General features: G+C 47.8%; 1 protein-coding gene across 2 annotated transcripts in view; it reads right to left on the minus strand.

Annotated features, from left to right (window-relative positions):
* Positions 1-998: 998 nt before the first annotated feature.
* Positions 999-17,126, minus strand: part of LOC106587897 (uveal autoantigen with coiled-coil domains and ankyrin repeats protein) — an 82,524-nt gene continuing 66,396 nt past the window's right edge. Inside the window, exons 7-19 of one of the 2 annotated variants that reach the window (XM_045708917.1) lie at positions 16,666-16,772; positions 15,906-16,087; positions 14,287-14,324; positions 13,397-13,438; positions 12,162-12,269; positions 11,890-11,922; positions 11,545-11,637; positions 11,370-11,400; positions 11,212-11,261; positions 8,042-10,792; positions 6,117-6,272; positions 4,845-4,910; positions 999-3,161 (exon numbers count right to left, since the gene is read on the minus strand). In XM_045708917.1, coding sequence (XP_045564873.1) covers positions 3,090-3,161; positions 4,845-4,910; positions 6,117-6,272; positions 8,042-10,792; positions 11,212-11,261; positions 11,370-11,400; positions 11,545-11,637; positions 11,890-11,922; positions 12,162-12,269; positions 13,397-13,438; positions 14,287-14,324; positions 15,906-16,087; positions 16,666-16,772 — 3,729 coding nt within the window. In that variant the 3' untranslated portion in view covers positions 999-3,089. Of the gene's footprint in view, positions 3,162-4,844; positions 4,911-6,110; positions 6,273-8,041; positions 10,793-11,211; positions 11,262-11,369; positions 11,401-11,544; positions 11,638-11,889; positions 11,923-12,161; positions 12,270-13,396; positions 13,439-14,286; positions 14,325-15,905; positions 16,088-16,665; positions 16,773-17,126 lie in introns of both variants that reach the window. The other variant, XM_045708915.1, reaches the window with a different exon arrangement.

Here is a 17,126-nt window from a genome sequence, read left to right on the forward strand (position 1 = left end):
TGGACATGATTTGGAAAGGCACACACCTGTCTATTATAAGGTCCCACAGTTTACAGTGCATGTCAGAGCAAAAACCAAGCTACGAGGTCGAAGGAATCGTCCGTAGAGCTCGAAACAGGATTGTGTCTGATCAATCGAGGGAGAAGGGCCTTGCTCCAGAGCACTCAGGACCTCAGACTGGGTCAAAGGTTCACTTTCCAACAGGACAACAACCCTAAGCACACAGCCAAAACAACGCAGGAGTGGCTTCGGGACAAGTCTCAGAATGTCCTTGAGTGGTCCAGCCAGAGTAGGGTCGACCCAAACCGTACTGTGTTGGCTTATTCCCACTATAGGACCGACCCAAACCGTACTGTGCTGGCTTATTCCCACTATAGGACCGACCCAAACCGTACTGTGCTGGCTGATTCCCACTATAGGACCGACCCAAACCGTACTGTGCTGGCTGATTCCCACTATAGGACCGACCCAAACCGTACTGTGCTGGCTGATTCCCACTATAGGACCGACCCAAACCGTACTGTGCTGGCTGATTCCCACTATAGGACCAACCCAAACCGTACTGTGCTGGCTGATTCCCACTATAGGACCGACCCAAACCGTACTGTGCTGGCTGATTCCCACTATAGGACCGACCCAAACCGTACTGTGCTGGCTGATTCCCACTATAGGACCGACCCAAACCGTACTGTGCTGGCTTATTCCCAACTATAGGACCGACCCAAACCGTACTGTGCTGGCTGATTCCCACTATAGGACCGACCCAAACCGTACTGTGCTGGCTGATTCCCACTATAGGGCCGACCCAAACCCGTACTGTGCTGGCTGATTCCCACTATAGGACCGACCCAAACCGTACTGTGCTGGCTGATTCCCACTATAGGGCCGACCCAAACCCGTACTGTGCTGGCTCAATCATTACATTACCATCACCAAGTATATTGAAGCATCGTATTGTGTCTTCATATTGTGTGGAATAAGGAAATCAACAAGACATCTCTAAGTTAGGCACTTTTATTTATGTTTTTAACACTAATTCACAAACAAAAATACATCCTTGCAAGAAGAAAAAAGGAAACCAATTTCAACAGATTGGTCTAGATTTAAAATAACTGGATTCAACTTGTAAATTCTGTTATTGGAGACAGATTTATTCCATGATCCTGAAATAAAAACAAAACAAAAATAATCTAATTTTAAATTAATCTGTTTTATGTTCATTTCAAAATGACATTTCAGAAATCACATTTTAGTAACTTGATAATTGTTTGATAGCAGTAGTATATAGAGGATTTAGTAGGAAACTGATTCATGATATATTTCTATATGCTTTGCAAAGCATGTTAGACAAAAGCATCACTGAGCTTCTTCATATTGTTACGCTAAGCAAACGTGTGTCCCAGACGTAACCCTATTCCCTACTACACAGTGCACTACTTTAGACCTCCTGGTCAAAAGCAGTGCACTATATAGTGAATAACGTGCCATTTCAGACGCAACATTAGACTTCTCAATCCATATAAATAGAGGGATTCGTAGTATCCCTACAAAATGACATCCTAACTGTTCCCTAAAGAAGGGTGTTCTGTGTCTTTCTACTCCAGACCTGCTGAATTTTATTGTTACACCAATGTTGTTTATTAATGAAAGTAGTACAAAGCCATGAAAAAGATATCAGTGTAAAGGCAGAAGAGACTTGCTCCATTCTCAGACACCACTAAAATGAACCACGACAAGACACAAAAAACGCTAGTCAAATGAATACATCAGTCAACTTGGCCTGCCAAGTCTCGCCACTAGAGGGCACTCTCGCTCCTGCAACAGGAAACACTGCACCGCAAACACTAGGAACCCCTGTCCACAACTCCCAGCCTCTGACTCTCTGGTGTGTTTTTGACGATCTGAAGGAGGACTGGATAGGTGTAAGCAACATGCAGATTGCTCCAAGTCATCAACATGCAGGCTGCCGTGATAGGTTTAAGACAGTGACTCTATCCTGTTCCTTCAGATCTGTGACCACCATAACGGTAGGGGTTAAGGTTCATGGTAGGGGTTAAGGTTAAGGTTCGTCTTAAGATTGGGCTAGTGTTGTTTGCAAACACTCCTCGAGTCAAATCCAGAATGTGCGGAGCCCCACATTCACCTTGTTTGTGTGGGGTCAATGGCTTAAAGAGACTGTTTGAGGAGTGTACGATTCAGTGAAAAGAATCAAGATAAAGTTTGGACCTTTAGGGAAACAGTCGCTTTGCCCAATGCCCCAAGATGGAGGAGTCCTGCTCCCAAACTGAATGAGTAGGTAACTTCAGGGGGTTCCGGTTTGAAATGACCTGGGCATGGTTCTAGAATTAACCATAGAACCTCAAAAGATGAAGACGAAAAGACGGGAGGGAGTCGATCGCCACGGGGGAATGTGAGTTAACAGCAGATTTTTCTGCTTGTGTTTTCAGATCCGTTTCACGGCTGCGACGTCAGGAGGATTATCTAAGCAGTGGCCAATCACCCCACCACACAATACCCTATATCATGCTAACCCATATAGCCCTAGAGGAGATGTACATACATTCCATCTAAGAAGAGTTTCCTTTCAGAGACTTGCCAGCTAGGCATTGAATATCCTGTTTCATGAAGCCTTAACAGAGTAGTCAGAAAGAGAAAGGCCTGCATAGGCAGTTCATCATGCTCATGTTTTCAAATGATATTAGTACATTCTATTGGTCACCAGCTACAGTATCCCACTGAGTCATCACCTATGCTGAGGTTTATCCACCTAGCTAAGGTACAACCCATCGTCTACCCTTACCCTGTCTATCTACCCTTACCTTGTATCTACTGTATATCTATGTCCACCCACAACACTTGGTCTTAGTTCTATTGAAACACACAAACCAATCTAGACATATAGGGAGGATTATGTTTCAATACTAACATGGATCTCTTCCCACACACACACAGACACACACAATCCCAACACACACTCCAACTCGCCAGGCGCCCACAGGGGCCACAGCGGGGGGGTGCTCTGTAGCTGGGGCTGTGTGAATGGTGGATTTGAGTCAGCAGGTAGTGTTTTGTTGTTGCTGAATGGACTTTTAGCAGACAAACTCCTGTCTCATGCGGATGATCTGCAGCAGGGCGGCTTGGACGTCCTCATCCATGTGGCCCTGGGAGAAACAACAACGGTTTGAGATTATCCACTTGTCCCCTATTTCACAGTTATGGCATCAGTGTGGGCTATGGGCCAGTCTTACTGGGGCCGTCAGCAGTGTGGGCTATGGGCCAGTCTTATTGGGGTCGTCAGCAGTGTGGGCTATGGGCCAGTCTTACTGGGGTCGTCAGCAGTGTGGTCTATGGGCCAGTCTTACTGGGGTCGTCAGCAGTGTGGGCTAAGGGCCAGTCTTACTGGGGTCGTCAGCAGTGTGGGCTATGGGCCCCAGTCTTACTGGGGTCGTCAGCAGTGTGGGCTAAGGGCCAGTCTTACTGGGGTCGTCAGCAGTGTGGGCTAAGGGCCAGTCTTACTGGGGTCGTCAGCAGTGTGGGCTAAGGGCCAGTCTTACTGGGGTCGTCAGCAGTGTGGTCTATGGGCCAGTCTTACTGGGGTCGTCAGCAGTGTGGTCTATGGGCCAGTCTTACTGGGGTCGTCAGCAGTGTGGTCTATGGGCCAGTCTTACTGGGGACGTCAGCAGTGTGGGCTATGGGCCAGTCTTACTGGGGTCGTCAGCAGTGTGGGCTATGGGCCAGTCTTACTGGGGTCGTCAGCAGTGTGGTCTATGGGCCACAGTCTTACTGGGGTCGTCAGCAGTGTGGGCTAAGGGCCAGTCTTACTGGGGTCGTCAGCAGTGTGGGCTAAGGGCCAGTCTTACTGGGGTCGTCAGCAGTGTGGTCTATGGGCCAGTCTTACTGGGGTCGTCAGCAGTGTGGTCTATGGGCCAGTCTTACTGGGGTCGTCAGCAGTGTGGGCTATGGGCCAGTCTTACTGGGGACGTCAGCAGTGTGGGCTATGGGCCAGTCTTACTGGGGTCGTCAGCAGTGTGGGCTATGGGCCAGTCTTACTGGGGTCGTCAGCAGTGTGGGCTATGGGCCAGTCTTATTGGGGTCGTCAGCAGTGTGGGCTATGGGCCAGTCTTATTGGGGTCGTCAGCAGTGTGGGCTATGGGCCAGTCTTATTGGGGTCGTCAGCAGTGTGGTCTATGGGCCAGTCTTACTGGGGTCGTCAGCAGTGTGGTCTATGGGGTCGTCAGCAGTGTGGTCTATGGGCCAGTCTTACTGGGGTCGTCAGCAGTGTGGTCTATGGGCCAGTCTTACTGGGGTCGTCAGCAGTGTGGTCTATGGGCCAGTCTTACTGGGGTCGTCAGCAGTGTGGTCTATGGGCCAGTCTTACTGGGGTCGTCAGCAGTGTGGTCTATCGGCCAGTCTTACTGGGGTCGTCAGCAGTGTGGGCTATGGGCCAGTCTTACTGGGGTCGTCAGCAGTGTGGGCTATGGGCCAGTCTTATTGGGGTCGTCAGCAGTGTGGTCTATGGGCCAGTCTTACTGGGGTCGTCAGCAGTGTGGGCTATGGGCCAGTCTTACTGGGGTCGTCAGCAGTGTGGGCTATGGGCCAGTCTTATTGGGGTCGTCAGCAGTGTGGGCTATGGGCCAGTCTTACTGGGGTCGTCAGCAGTGTGGTCTATGGGCCAGTCTTAATGGTGTCATCAGCCTCAGACATTTAGGACGCTATCGTATCAACAATCACATTTATTTTCAGATATATTATTTGTCTTCATGAAGTCGTTGAGCAACAAAAATGTGTGTTATATTAAACTTTAACTAGAAAAAAATCACTAACTAAAAGAAACACACACTGACCTGTGCTGCACTGAGGAGATGAGTTCTATAAATTGAAACCACCTCTCTGTGTTGACTCTCAGCATCCTGTGGAGAGAGATGGGGGAGAGAGATGGGGGGGAGGGGGAGAGGAGAGAGAGGGGGAGAGGAGAGAGAGGGGGAGAGAGGGAGAAGAGCGAGAGAGAGAAGAAGAGAGAGAACAAGAGACATGAGTACAGGCCCACTATGGGCTGACCTGGCAGACACTACAAAGGGACTCCGCCTGCCTGACTCCACCTTACCAAGCACCTCTGAAATACGCCTGTCTTTCACAGCAAAATAGATGGCGTCCATATTTTCCTGAAGACTGCCAGCATCGAACGAAAGAGCCAAGAACGCGAACTCCAAATCATGATGTGAACCCATGGGCCTGACCGTGGGTTCACATCAGAGCATGAGTAATGATGTTTTCAGGATTCTAATATGGACCTCGTTTTCTTTTCATCTGGGTTCTGGCTAGCTGCTAGACACGACTTCAAAAAAAGTACACCAGTTCATTCTCTGCCTCCATCATTTCAAAGGCTCAGAGTGAGCTGACAGAGAGGACGGCAGAGGCCGTCCTTGAAAATCAGGTGCACAGACATGTGTTTTGTTCAGTCTCGCATAGTTTCCAGCTCAGCTGTAATACCACACAGCGAGAGTGTTACTGTAATTATACAACAGACAAAGAGTCTTTGGTATGCACTGTAAGAGCACTGACACAGATGTTCTTTCTGATGTACTGATGTATCCACAGAGAACGGGTTCACTTCCACTAACTAACTGTGGGACGAGGATCAATCATGTCTGGACCAAACCTCTATGTCATCAAGGTAATTAACCAAGATAATGACATCCCATTATCGGTAACTAACGCTGGACTGAAAAAATGCTTTCGTCCCTACTAACGAGGCTCATTATGTTTGGAGCCAGAGAGTACTGAGTGATTATGGTGTTAGTGCAGCGTACTGACATGACACCATGTTATAGGACATCGTCTGTCATGAGTATAATATGTCAATACAATCAAGTATGTACACTATGTAGGCAAGTCAATTCTTACAGCTTCACACAATTTAAGGGACCACAACAGAAATAAGTCATTTACTTTGTGTCATCCCTGACAAGTTTTAAAATGTACAGGTATGTCCTGTGTGTATGTATTTTTTTAAACTGTCAAATAAGGGCAATGTCACAGAAATGCTAGGTTAGCTACAACTGGTTGCCATCCACTACATCTGCAGTGTGTGTGTGTGTGTGTATACACACACTCACAGCCAGCTGCTGCTGCAGGCTCTTGATCTGGGCCTGGAGTGTGTCGATGTGCTGCATCTGTCTCTTATTGGGTGCAGCGTTGCCAGCGTACGCCAGCTGGGACAGACCGTTGAGGGCCTGCTTCAGTCTCTCCACATCCGTCAACAGCTCGCTGATCTGAAACACACACAAAGCTGTTAGCACCAGAATATACATAACCATCTACATATTTAGAAAACCTCATATCAACGGACCAAGTATTGCCAGAAAAACTGCCAAACTTCTTAACAGAACTAAAAACTGAGAAATTGAGATCTTACCAACTGTAAATACTACCGTACGCTTACCATATATAGTTCCAGTCAAAAGTTGAGACTCCAACTCATTCCAGGGTTTTTCTTTTTTTACTATTTTCTACATTGTAGAATAATAGTGAAGACATCAAAACTATGAAATAGCACATGGAATCATGTAGTAACCAAAAAAGTGTTAAACAAATCAAAATGTATTTGATATTATTCAAAGTAGTCACCCTTTGCCTTGATGACCGCTTTGCACATTATTGGCATTCTCTCAACCAGCTTCATGAGGTAGTCACCTGGAATGCACTTCAATTAACAGGTGTACCTTGTTAAAAGTAAATTTGTGGAATTTCTTATCTTCTGATTGAGACAATCAGTTGTGTTGTGACAAGGTAGGGGTGGTATACAGAAGATTGGCCTATTTGGTAAAAGAGCAAGTCCAGCTCAAATAAGCAAAGAGATGACAGTCAATCATTACTTTAAGATGAAGGTCAGTCAATCCCGAAAATGTCAAGACCTTTGAACATTTCTTCAAGTGCAGCCGCAAAAACCATCAAGCGCTAATGATGAAACTGGCTCTCATGAGGACCGCCACAAGAAAGGAAGACCCAGAGTTACCTCTGCTGCAGAGGATAAGTTCATTAGAGTTAACTGCACCTCCGATTGCTGCCCAAATAAATGCTTCATAGTTGAAGTAACAGACATCTCAACATCAACTGTTCAGAGGAGACTGCGTGAATTAGGCCTTCATGATCCAATTGCTGCAAAGAAACCACTACTAAAGGACATCAATAATAACAAGAGACTTGCTTGGGCCAAGAAACACAAGCAATGGATATTAGATCAGTGGAAATCTGTCCTTTGGTCTGAGGAGTCCAAATTTGGGATTTTTTGGTTCCAACCAACGTGTCTTTGTGAGACGCAGAGTAGGTGAATGGATGATCTCTATATGTGTGGTTCCCACCGTGAAGCATGAAGCAGGTGGTGTGACGGTGCTTTGCTGGTGACACTGTCAGTGATACATTTACAATTCAAGTCACACTTAACCAGCATGGCTACCACAGCATTCTGCAGCGATACGCCATCCCATCTGGTTTGCGTTTAGTGGGACTATTTGTTTTTTTATCAGGACAATGACCCAAAACACACCTCCAGGCTGTGTAAGGGCAAGTTGACCAAGAAGGAGAGTGATGGAGTGCTGCATCAGATGACCTGGCCTCCACAATCACCTGACCTCAACCCAATTGAGATGGTTTGGGATGAGCTGGACTGCAGAGTGAAGGAAAAGCAGCCAACAAGTGCTCAGCATTTGTGGGAACTCCTTCAAGACTGTTGGAAAAGCATTCCTCATGAAGCTGGTTGAGAGAATGCCAAGAGTGTGCAAAGCGGTCATCAAGGCAAAGGGTGGCTACTTTGTAGAATCTCAAATATAAAATATATTTTGATTTGTTAAACACTTATTTGGTTACTACATGATTCCATTTGTGTTCTTTCATAGTTTTGATGTCAATGTAGAAAATTGTACAATTAAAGAAAAACCCTTGAATGAGTAGGGGTGTCAACTTTTGGCTGGTAATGCACATTTAGGTTGATTTTATTCATATTAAAAATGGCCAACAATTCAGTGCAGAATATTTCTCCTACCTTCTTGTCTTTGACCTCGGTCTGCTCCGCCGACATCTGGATCCTCCTCTGGAACTCCCCGATGGTGCTGAGCGACTCCTCGTACCTCTCCTTCAGCTCCCGGATCTCCTTATCCATGGTGTTGCTCTTCTCCTGCAGGGCCTCAGTTTCAACCCTGGCCCTGGTCTTGTCCTCCCTGGCCCTGCCCTCGTCCTCCCTGGCCTGAGCCGCCTCATGGTGGAGCACCTCGCACTGCTCCGCCAGCCCAGATAGCCTCTCACCCAACGCCGCCGTCTCTTCCTGCAGACGTTGTTTCTCGGACTTCAGCTGGCTCAACTGGTCCTCTCTGCCTCCAAGTTCCTCCAGGGCCTGGGTGGCCCGGAGCAGCTCTGACTGCAGGGCTGCCACATTCTGGGCCCTCTGGGCGCTGGTCTCCTGCTCCTGGCGAAGGGAAGCGAGTAGCTGGGCCACCTGCCCCTCCAGGGCCTCCTTGGCCTGAGCATGCTGCTGCAGGAGGACGGCCTGGTCCTCGGAGCATCCCTGGAGCTCCTTCTCCAAGGCGCAGGCCCTCTGGGCCTCCCCACGCTGGGCCTCCCTGGCTTTCTGGCACTCGTCTTGGGCTTGGTGGATGGTGCCCCTCAGGGCTCGGTGCTCGGCCTCATAGTGTTCCAGCCGGGCCGACTCGGATTCCAGGCGCTGCTGCAGGCTCTGGATATCAGTGTTACACAGGGCGTTCTGCTCCTCCAGCTCTGCCCGCTGCACAGTCACGTCTTTGTACTGCTGCTCCAGGTCCACCAACCTCAGCGTCAGCTCCTCCATTTTACCCCTGTACTCATCTTCCACTTCCTTGTGCTTTTCACTGGCGACAAAGCCTGTCTCCATTCTCTGCTGCACAGACTCCATCTGCACTTTCAGTTTCTCTTTCTCCTGCTTGTGACGTTCCCCCTCCAACTTCTCCTGGTTGTACTTCTCTTGCATCTCCGAGAGCTTTCCTGTCAAGTCTTTTAGCTTGATGTTGTAGGAGTTCTCCCTCTCCTTTATGGCAGTCAACGGGACAAACTTGGCCTGGATAGCTTCCTGGATGGTGTCTAGTTCTTTCTTCTGCGCCTCCATTTCTTGGTGAAGCTTTACTGTCCCATCTTGGGCAGACTGGTAGCTTGCCAATGCCTCTTTGGCCCGATGCTCCGCCTCAACAACAGCATTGCTCAACTTAACCCTTACAGCTTCATGGTCTATAAGGCACACATAGTCATTTTCTATCATCACCTGAACATTCTCCAGCTTCTCTTTCAACTCTGCACTACCCTCTTTCACCTTCTGCAACTCTTCCTCACTTTCTTTGCCCTCCTTCTCCAGTTTGGAGAGCTCAGCCTTGGTCTTCTCCAAAGCAGCACTCAGCTCCGTATTCACTTGCTCATGTTTCTCTCTGGACACGTACTCTCCATTTAGGCTCTGTTTCAGAGACTGGTTCTTGGCAGTGACCTGGGCCAGCTCCTTCTCTCTCTCTTCAAACCTCTTCTGGAGCACTTCCAGTTCCTTCACCAGTTGAGCGTTGCGAGCATTCAGGGCACCCACTTCGCTCTGGAACTTCTCGGAGGGCACGGTAGCACTCTGTAGGCTGGTGACGCTCTCACACAGGGTGACCCTCTCCGTTTGTAGCCTCTGGATCTGCACCTCGGCCTGGCCGTTCCTTTCTGCGGCCTCCACCAGCCTCTCCTCCAGCTCCTCCACAGCTCTCTCCAGGGCGCTCTTGGCCTCTTCGTGGGCCTTGAGGGGGATGAAGTTGGCCTCCACCCTGCTATTGAGCTCCTCCAGCTGCTCCTGGAGCATCTCCCGCTCCTCCTCACCCTCTTCTACCTGGCGGATCAGTGCCTGGCTCTTGGCAGTTATGTCCGCCAGCCTCCTCTTCATGGAGGAACTCTGTTCCTCCAGGGTCGTCCTCATCCTTTCATGCTCCTGCAGGGGGACCGCCCCTGTCCCGGCCTGGGCTGGCTGGCTGTCCATTTCCCTGTGTAACTCAGCCACCTCCTCCAGCACACGGTCATAGTCCTCCCGCAGCTCTGCCAGCTGACGCTCCTTCTCATCCACCGCATTGCTCAGCAGGTTCTTCATGTTGTCGAACTTCTCTGCAGGCACAACCTTCTCTCCCTGCCGTGCCTGGGTCTCCTTAATGAGGGCCTCCATGTCCAGCAGAGCCTCTGCCAGCTCATCCCTCTCCTCCCGCAAGGCGGACAGCTCCAGGCCCAGCCGCTCTGCCTCCACCGCCAGCTGGCCCTCGCTGCTCTTGTACTCCTCCAGGGCCTTCTCACTCTGCTTCAGGTGGTTACGCACGCGCCCCACCTCGGCCGAGGCGCCCTCGTACTTGGCCTTGACATCGTGGAGCTGGGCACGGAGCTCGTCGGCCGCCTGGCCTCCTAGGTGCTCCTTGACCGCCACCACGTGGGCCTGGAGCTGCTTGACTTTGGCTTCAGAGTCCAGCATCCTCTTCTGGACGTCCCCCAGTGCCTCCTCCAGCTCCTGGACCTGCCGGTCTGCCTGCCGCTGGATGGTCTCCCGGCTCTGGGCCAGCTCTTGGCACTCTTGGCTTTTGCGGGCCAGTGCCGCCTGCAGACGAAGAGCCTCTTCCTCGGCAGTCTGCTGCCGCCTCCTCACCGTCTCCAGCTCGCGCCGCAGGGCCTCCACCTCCTCGACTGGGTCCCAGCCCACGCCAGGACGTCCCGCAAGCTCCAGGGGACGGGACAGTGAGTGCGAAAGACCGGACGACTGCAGCACCTACAGCAGGAACAAAAATTTCATGATTGTGCAATTTACATACACTTCGCACACCTATTTCTCACTCACAGCAGTGTCAGTCCAATATTGGTTTTGCAATGAGAGCTGACTTAGTCAGTTCCACTATAGCAACACGAGAATACTGAGAAGATGTGAAGGCAACAATAGGATAAAAAAATATCAATTTAAAAGTTGAGCCCAAAATTTAAAAACTACCTGCAGTGGTTTAAGAGAATAAATCTCTCATTTGCTGGGGGACAAACAGCTGACAGGACGAAATGAGAATTCAGCCGTTTATTTGGCTGTCAGAGAGCTGATAAGCTCATGGTTGCTGACTGGACTAGAATGGTCTACTTCATGACAGTTACCTTTTCATTGCGGGCCATAATGGTCTAGAAAAACGAAGAAGTCAGGTTTACCTGCGCTGAATCCAGGCTGTGAGATTGTTTGACGAGGACATTGTCTTTTCCTGCCAGAACAAATACAGAGATGATTCAGAAGAGGTCTTTTTTAATTCAGGTCCTCTGATTGACATATCAGAGAATAAGAGATGCAAATTTAAAGAGAGCTCACTCACCTTTGATAACAGACTGGCCAGAGTAGTCCCCCTGAAAACACATAGAACATACATTATGTTCACATTCACGCAGAACCTTAGACAACCTAAGCACGTGCTCTTATTATTATTATGTAAAAAACCATGATGATTTCATATGCTGTAACAGGGTTGGCATTTGGCTGTGGTCCCTCACCATGTGGCTCCTGAGCTGAACCTTGACAGTCTCCGGGGCCCGAGCCCCCTCCTCCCTGTCTTTGGCACTCAGTAAGAGCTTCAGCTGTTCCCTCTAATTCAGCACAAAAACAACGTGGAGCTTTAGAGCAGATCAACAGCCTTGCAACTTTAGTTGCATTTGAGGACAATAACTTTCAGATGAATACAGCTATGGCATGGTATCCAATCAAATCTTTCCAAATTCTCACAAACACCCACACATCCACAAACAAACAGGCATGCTAATTCCTCTCTCTAATCTATAGATAAAATGTTCCATTTTTTCTTCCCACCCCAAACAATTGAGTTATGTGGCTGTTCTTACCTCTTTATGGATGCATTCAACTGTATGTTTTTCCTGCACAGGATATAGAGGATTACAAGTTAAGTATCAGAGGGTTTGACAAACAACTCATTACCATATATAGTGCCTGTCACCGTCCAAGTTCTTATGTTTTTCTTGAAGCACAAACTGTGTTTGATTCTCTTCTCTGTGACTTTCCGTGTTGGTCTAGAAGTTGTCTACACTACTTTCTCTGTGTGTGTGTGTGTGTGTGTGTGTGTGTGTGTGTGTGTGTGTGTGTGTGTGTGTGGTACCTGACTGAGCTGCTGCTGCAGTAGTTTGACCTTGTCCATCAGAGCCCTCTGCTCCAGGTGAAACTTCCTCAGAGTCTCCTGCTGGCTCTCGTTCTGTCTCTCCAGGTCCTGACAAACATCACACACCATTACAAGTCACAATCCATTTACAAGTCAAATCACACAAATCTCTAAGTAACCCTTCTCCAAGCCAGAACAGCCCACAGGGCAGGATCCTATCAAATGTTTCTGTAGCATGAGTCAGCTTGAAGTACATGTACACCCCCTGGGCAGGATGCTAGTCTGTCACAGGGCCTTAACGCGTCAGCATGCCTCGGTTCGGCTGGCGCCTAGCTGAACTCGGCAACCCGAACCCAACGAGAGTTGCTTGTATACTCTCTTAAAAGACATTCGCTTTAAAAATGAGAAAAACGCAGCAATAGTACTGTTTGTCCATTTTGAGATGCCGTAGCCAGTATACACTTACTGAAAATAGTCAGAATTAATCTAAGATATCTGAAGAAATTCATTTTGACGTTTTTGCCAAGAAGATCATAGTCGCGCAATTTTACATCTAAGATATTTGGTGTAATATTTCTCAATGAAAAAATGTGTATGAAAACGAGTTCTCTCTCATTGAAGAACCCCTACTGTTGACCAATCACCGACGAAAGGGCGTAGACCTCGGCTCCGAACTTGGCTTGCCTCTAGAAAACACTGTGTGCCCGAACAGCCGAAAAAACCCTCAACGAAGTCCAAAAGTAACAAAAACGGCACAATATATAACATATGCACAAACTCTTCCCCAATTGTTTCAGCTGGGAAGCATACAGACACCTTTACCCCCAATCCATCTTCTTAATGCTGAGTGCCAAGCAGAGCGGCATCAGGTCCATTTTTAGAGTCTTTGGTATGACTTGACCTGGGATCGAACCCCCAACATTCCAATCTCAGGGCGGACAGTAACCGCTGAGTTGAAAACATCTATAGATCTGTTTAATTAGATCCAATAGTAAATATAAATTCACTAGTACCTTCAATTATCCTGGACATTGTAGAATCATGTCACGCTGATGCTCAGGCCAGCCTATAGATTCCCCTATATACTGCTGGGTACATCTTGCTTAATGTCCTCATACATTCAGACTGGGTAATTACATCCCTGTCCATCGCAAAGGACTACGAGGTCAAACTCAATGTAGCCAGCCTATCAAATTCAATATTGAATGTACGCAGAGAAAAACAATTGTACTCACCCTCACGTTGGCTTCGGCCTGTTCAGTCATCTCCACTGAGTGCTGTGGACACACAGGTTATCATTTAGCCATGATTGCCTGGGGGGGGGGCTGATGGCTAGTGGTAGCAGAGTAAGAGATTTCCTTATATACAGTATCTCTGGTGGTGGTGACATTAGGGAATGAACTACGATTATCCATCTCATCACTAGGTGGCAGTAATGTCCAACTGAATGTCAGAGTGTGAGTCACTTGGCCTCCACAGGAAAGTTTAAAACATGACAACTCACTGTTTACCGTATGATAATACACCACTAAGCAAACAGCTTCAACACAACAGTGATTTTGTAAAAACACTTGTGACCGTCTCTATATTAAATCAATGAGTGGTGAATGTGGTCAGATTCAATATTAAATCAATGAGTGGTGAATGTGGTCAGATTCAATAGAGCAGAAACTGAACTTAAGAAGTATTGTTGGGATCGGCTCGTTCAGAACTCACAGATACCGTCTATCGCCCCATGTATACAGAACACATGACCCAGGAAGTGCCTTGATGAGGAAGTGTTAACAGAATCAATAATAAAACCCCATCCTATTTGCTTGATGGAGCTCACATCAAACCTTTGGTAAGCCTATGAGCCGTCTCACCTTTAAAACAATGGATTCACCCAGAGAAAATAACAGTTGAAATGTCAAGCGATTACTATACAGCTCAATAATAACTACAGTCTAATCAACAGCTCAAAAGGCAACATAGCAGGAAAGAGGCATTGCCCTAGGGCATAGGAGATCTTTTCTATGGAGATGTGTGTTGTTTTAAATCTGATAGTTCATCTCCATGCACAGAAATCAGTATGCACAGAAATCAGTATGAAGGTTGGCAATTAAAGTGAGTGGTGCGTTGTTACCTGTCGCTTTTTCTGCTCCATCTTGGCAGCTTCTTTTGCTGTGGATACAATGAGAAACAATTAAAGGGTCCGCTTACACACATCAGAGCAGCCGGTCACTCATATCGTTTATGATTTCATCTATACAATGTGTTTTCTCATAACCAAGTCTTTCAGGAGACTGAGGAGAGAAGTTGAAATGAAGTGATACAAGGACAGTACTTTCACACGGGCATAAAGACTTTATGCAAAAAAAGCAATTATGCCAGAGTAATGATGATTAAAGACTTGATGAGAAACCAATCTCAAATGAGCACTGAGCGTGAAAACAAACAGGTGTTGGAGAAATCCGATGAAGCCATCTAAAGCCGCCTCCCACAAACCAAGGACATCAATTTGCCACAACAAGATAATTGTTAAGTAGGGTAAATGGCTGATGCTGCACCAGATACTAGGAGAACAGGCAATTCTAGTTTGTGACAAATGTAGACTAAAGTGCTAAAGAATGGAATTTGATTAGATGCAAATTACCTAGGGTTCTAGCTGAGCGGGCCCTTTCCCTAGGGTTCTAGCTGAGCGGGCCCTTTCCCTAGGGTTCTAGCTGAGCGGGCCCTTTCCCTAGGGTTCTAGCTGAGCGGGCCCTTTCCCTAGGGTTCTAGCTGAGCGGGTCCTTTCCCTAGGGTTCTAGCTGAGCGGGTCCTTAACCTAGGGTTCTAGCTGAGCGGGCCCTTTACCTAGGGTTCTAGCTGAGTGGGCCCTTTACCTAGGGTTCTAGCTGAGCGGGTCCTTTCCCTAGGGTTCTAGCTGAGCTGGTCCTTAACCTAGGGTTCTAGTTGAGCGGGCCCTTTACCTAGGGTTCTAGCTGAGTGAGCCTTTGATAAAAGCATGGCTCTATACACAAGGTTCATGTGAAGGAGATCTGTTGGGGACATTTTATGCACTCTATTTCACATAGCCTTGATAAAAACACACATTAAAATACTCTGCAAAGCCACACGCCGCGCTGAATGAACAACCATAAATTCCCTCTGAAAGAAGAAAGCTGACACACTTGAACTCAGGTTACCTTCCCTAAAAGCACAATCCTATTTTTCACCTTTGCTGCAAATTTCCCCCAGTCCATTTCATTCTGTGTATAACTTTACTTTCTCTGCAGCATGACTTCTTCACCTGGTGCTTTTCAATAGACATGTTATTTTTACTTTTTCCTTGCTCTCTTTTGATCTTCTGGTTGAATGGGTGTTTTCGTCAGTCTCCTGTGGTTTCTGTATTTCTGAGGCACGGGCTGAGTTACAGCTTACACTGCAGATAGAAACATCTCAGAACCTCTTCATTCTGGGCTAGCTGCTCCTGTCTCCCCCCTACTGAGGCTAAGAAAACATCAAGTTCTCATTTGAAAGATACAGAAAAACATCAAACCCTCCCTCCCCCTGCCAGGCATGGACGATGATTATAGTATTTGAAGTCGATTAAACACGTTTCACAGTTTTGAAAATTGCTGACAGTTTAAAAAGGAAAATGAAATGTGGCCTTTGTCCACAGGGCAGCCCTCACACAGGGTGAAAAGCACATCTACAGGAGTGCCTAGGGCATAGGTCATAGGTCCTACGGGTCAAATCGGGACACAGCCGTGCTCTGACCTTTGGTGACGTTGTCGAGGTAGGTCTTGAAAAGGTTGACCAGATCCTGGTTCTTGCTGAGGCGGGCGTAGTGGAAACTGTCATGGCCAAAGCTGTCCACGGCTGTCACGTCGGCGCCGCTCTTCAGAAGGACCTCCACCGCGTCCTTACAGGCATACTCACAGCCCAGGGTCAGAGCAGTCCTGGACACACGCACACCACACACAGACACACACACAAAGATATATGAATAATTGAATTGCATCCATAATGAAATGCATTGAAGAGTAGGCTACAAAGCACAAAGTCTATAGAGGCCAGACAGATGCATCACTGACACATCAACGCACACTGCAACCGAACCCCATCAACGCACACTGCAACCGAACCCCATCAACGCACACTGCAACCGAACCCCATCAACGCACACTGCAACCGAACCCCATCAACGCACACTGCAACCGAACCCCATCAAAGCACACTGCAACCGAACCCCATCAACGCACACTGTAACTGAACCCCATCAACGCACACTGCAACCGAACCCCATCAACGCACACTGTAACTGAACCCCATCAACGCACACTGCAACCGAACCCCATCAACACACACTGCAACCGAACCCCATCAACGCACACTGTAACTGAACCCCATCAACGCACACTGCAACTGAACCCCATCAACGCACACTGTAAGTGAATAAATAACAAGTGAAGCTTTGAATACATTTCATTTAGTAGCTAGCTGTGATGCTTTGTGGACCCTGGGTGGACGAGCTTACTTGTTCTGTTTGTCACGGATGGCGATGTCGGCCCCTCGCTCCAACAGCAGCCGGCAGATGTGTGGATGGCACATCTGGGTAGCCAGCACCAGAGGTGTCCGCCCATCCTGCAGTACACACAGACACACACCGACACACACACAGAGACAGAGAGAACAGAGCTAGTGATTCACGGCTGTGATGATGATCTCATTACTACTGTAGTCCGTTAAGGATAAACAGAGCAGCAGGTGTAATCTATATGTGATGAATAATTACAGTGTATTGGAGTTGTTGTAAAGCATTATAAAGAGACAGAATGTATGTGTGACTGCATGTTCATATTTCCCACCACAATGGTATTCTTCTCACAAAACCTAAACCCTGGCAGTACAAGTGCATTGAAATATATATTTTTATCACAATCAAGACAGTGAGAGATTTTCAGTTGATTTGCTGTGCAAGTGACCCAACTTACAAAA

Source organism: Salmo salar, chromosome ssa26, assembly GCF_905237065.1.
Source record: "Salmo salar chromosome ssa26, Ssal_v3.1, whole genome shotgun sequence".
NCBI classification, from domain to species: Eukaryota; Metazoa; Chordata; class Actinopteri; order Salmoniformes; family Salmonidae; genus Salmo; species Salmo salar.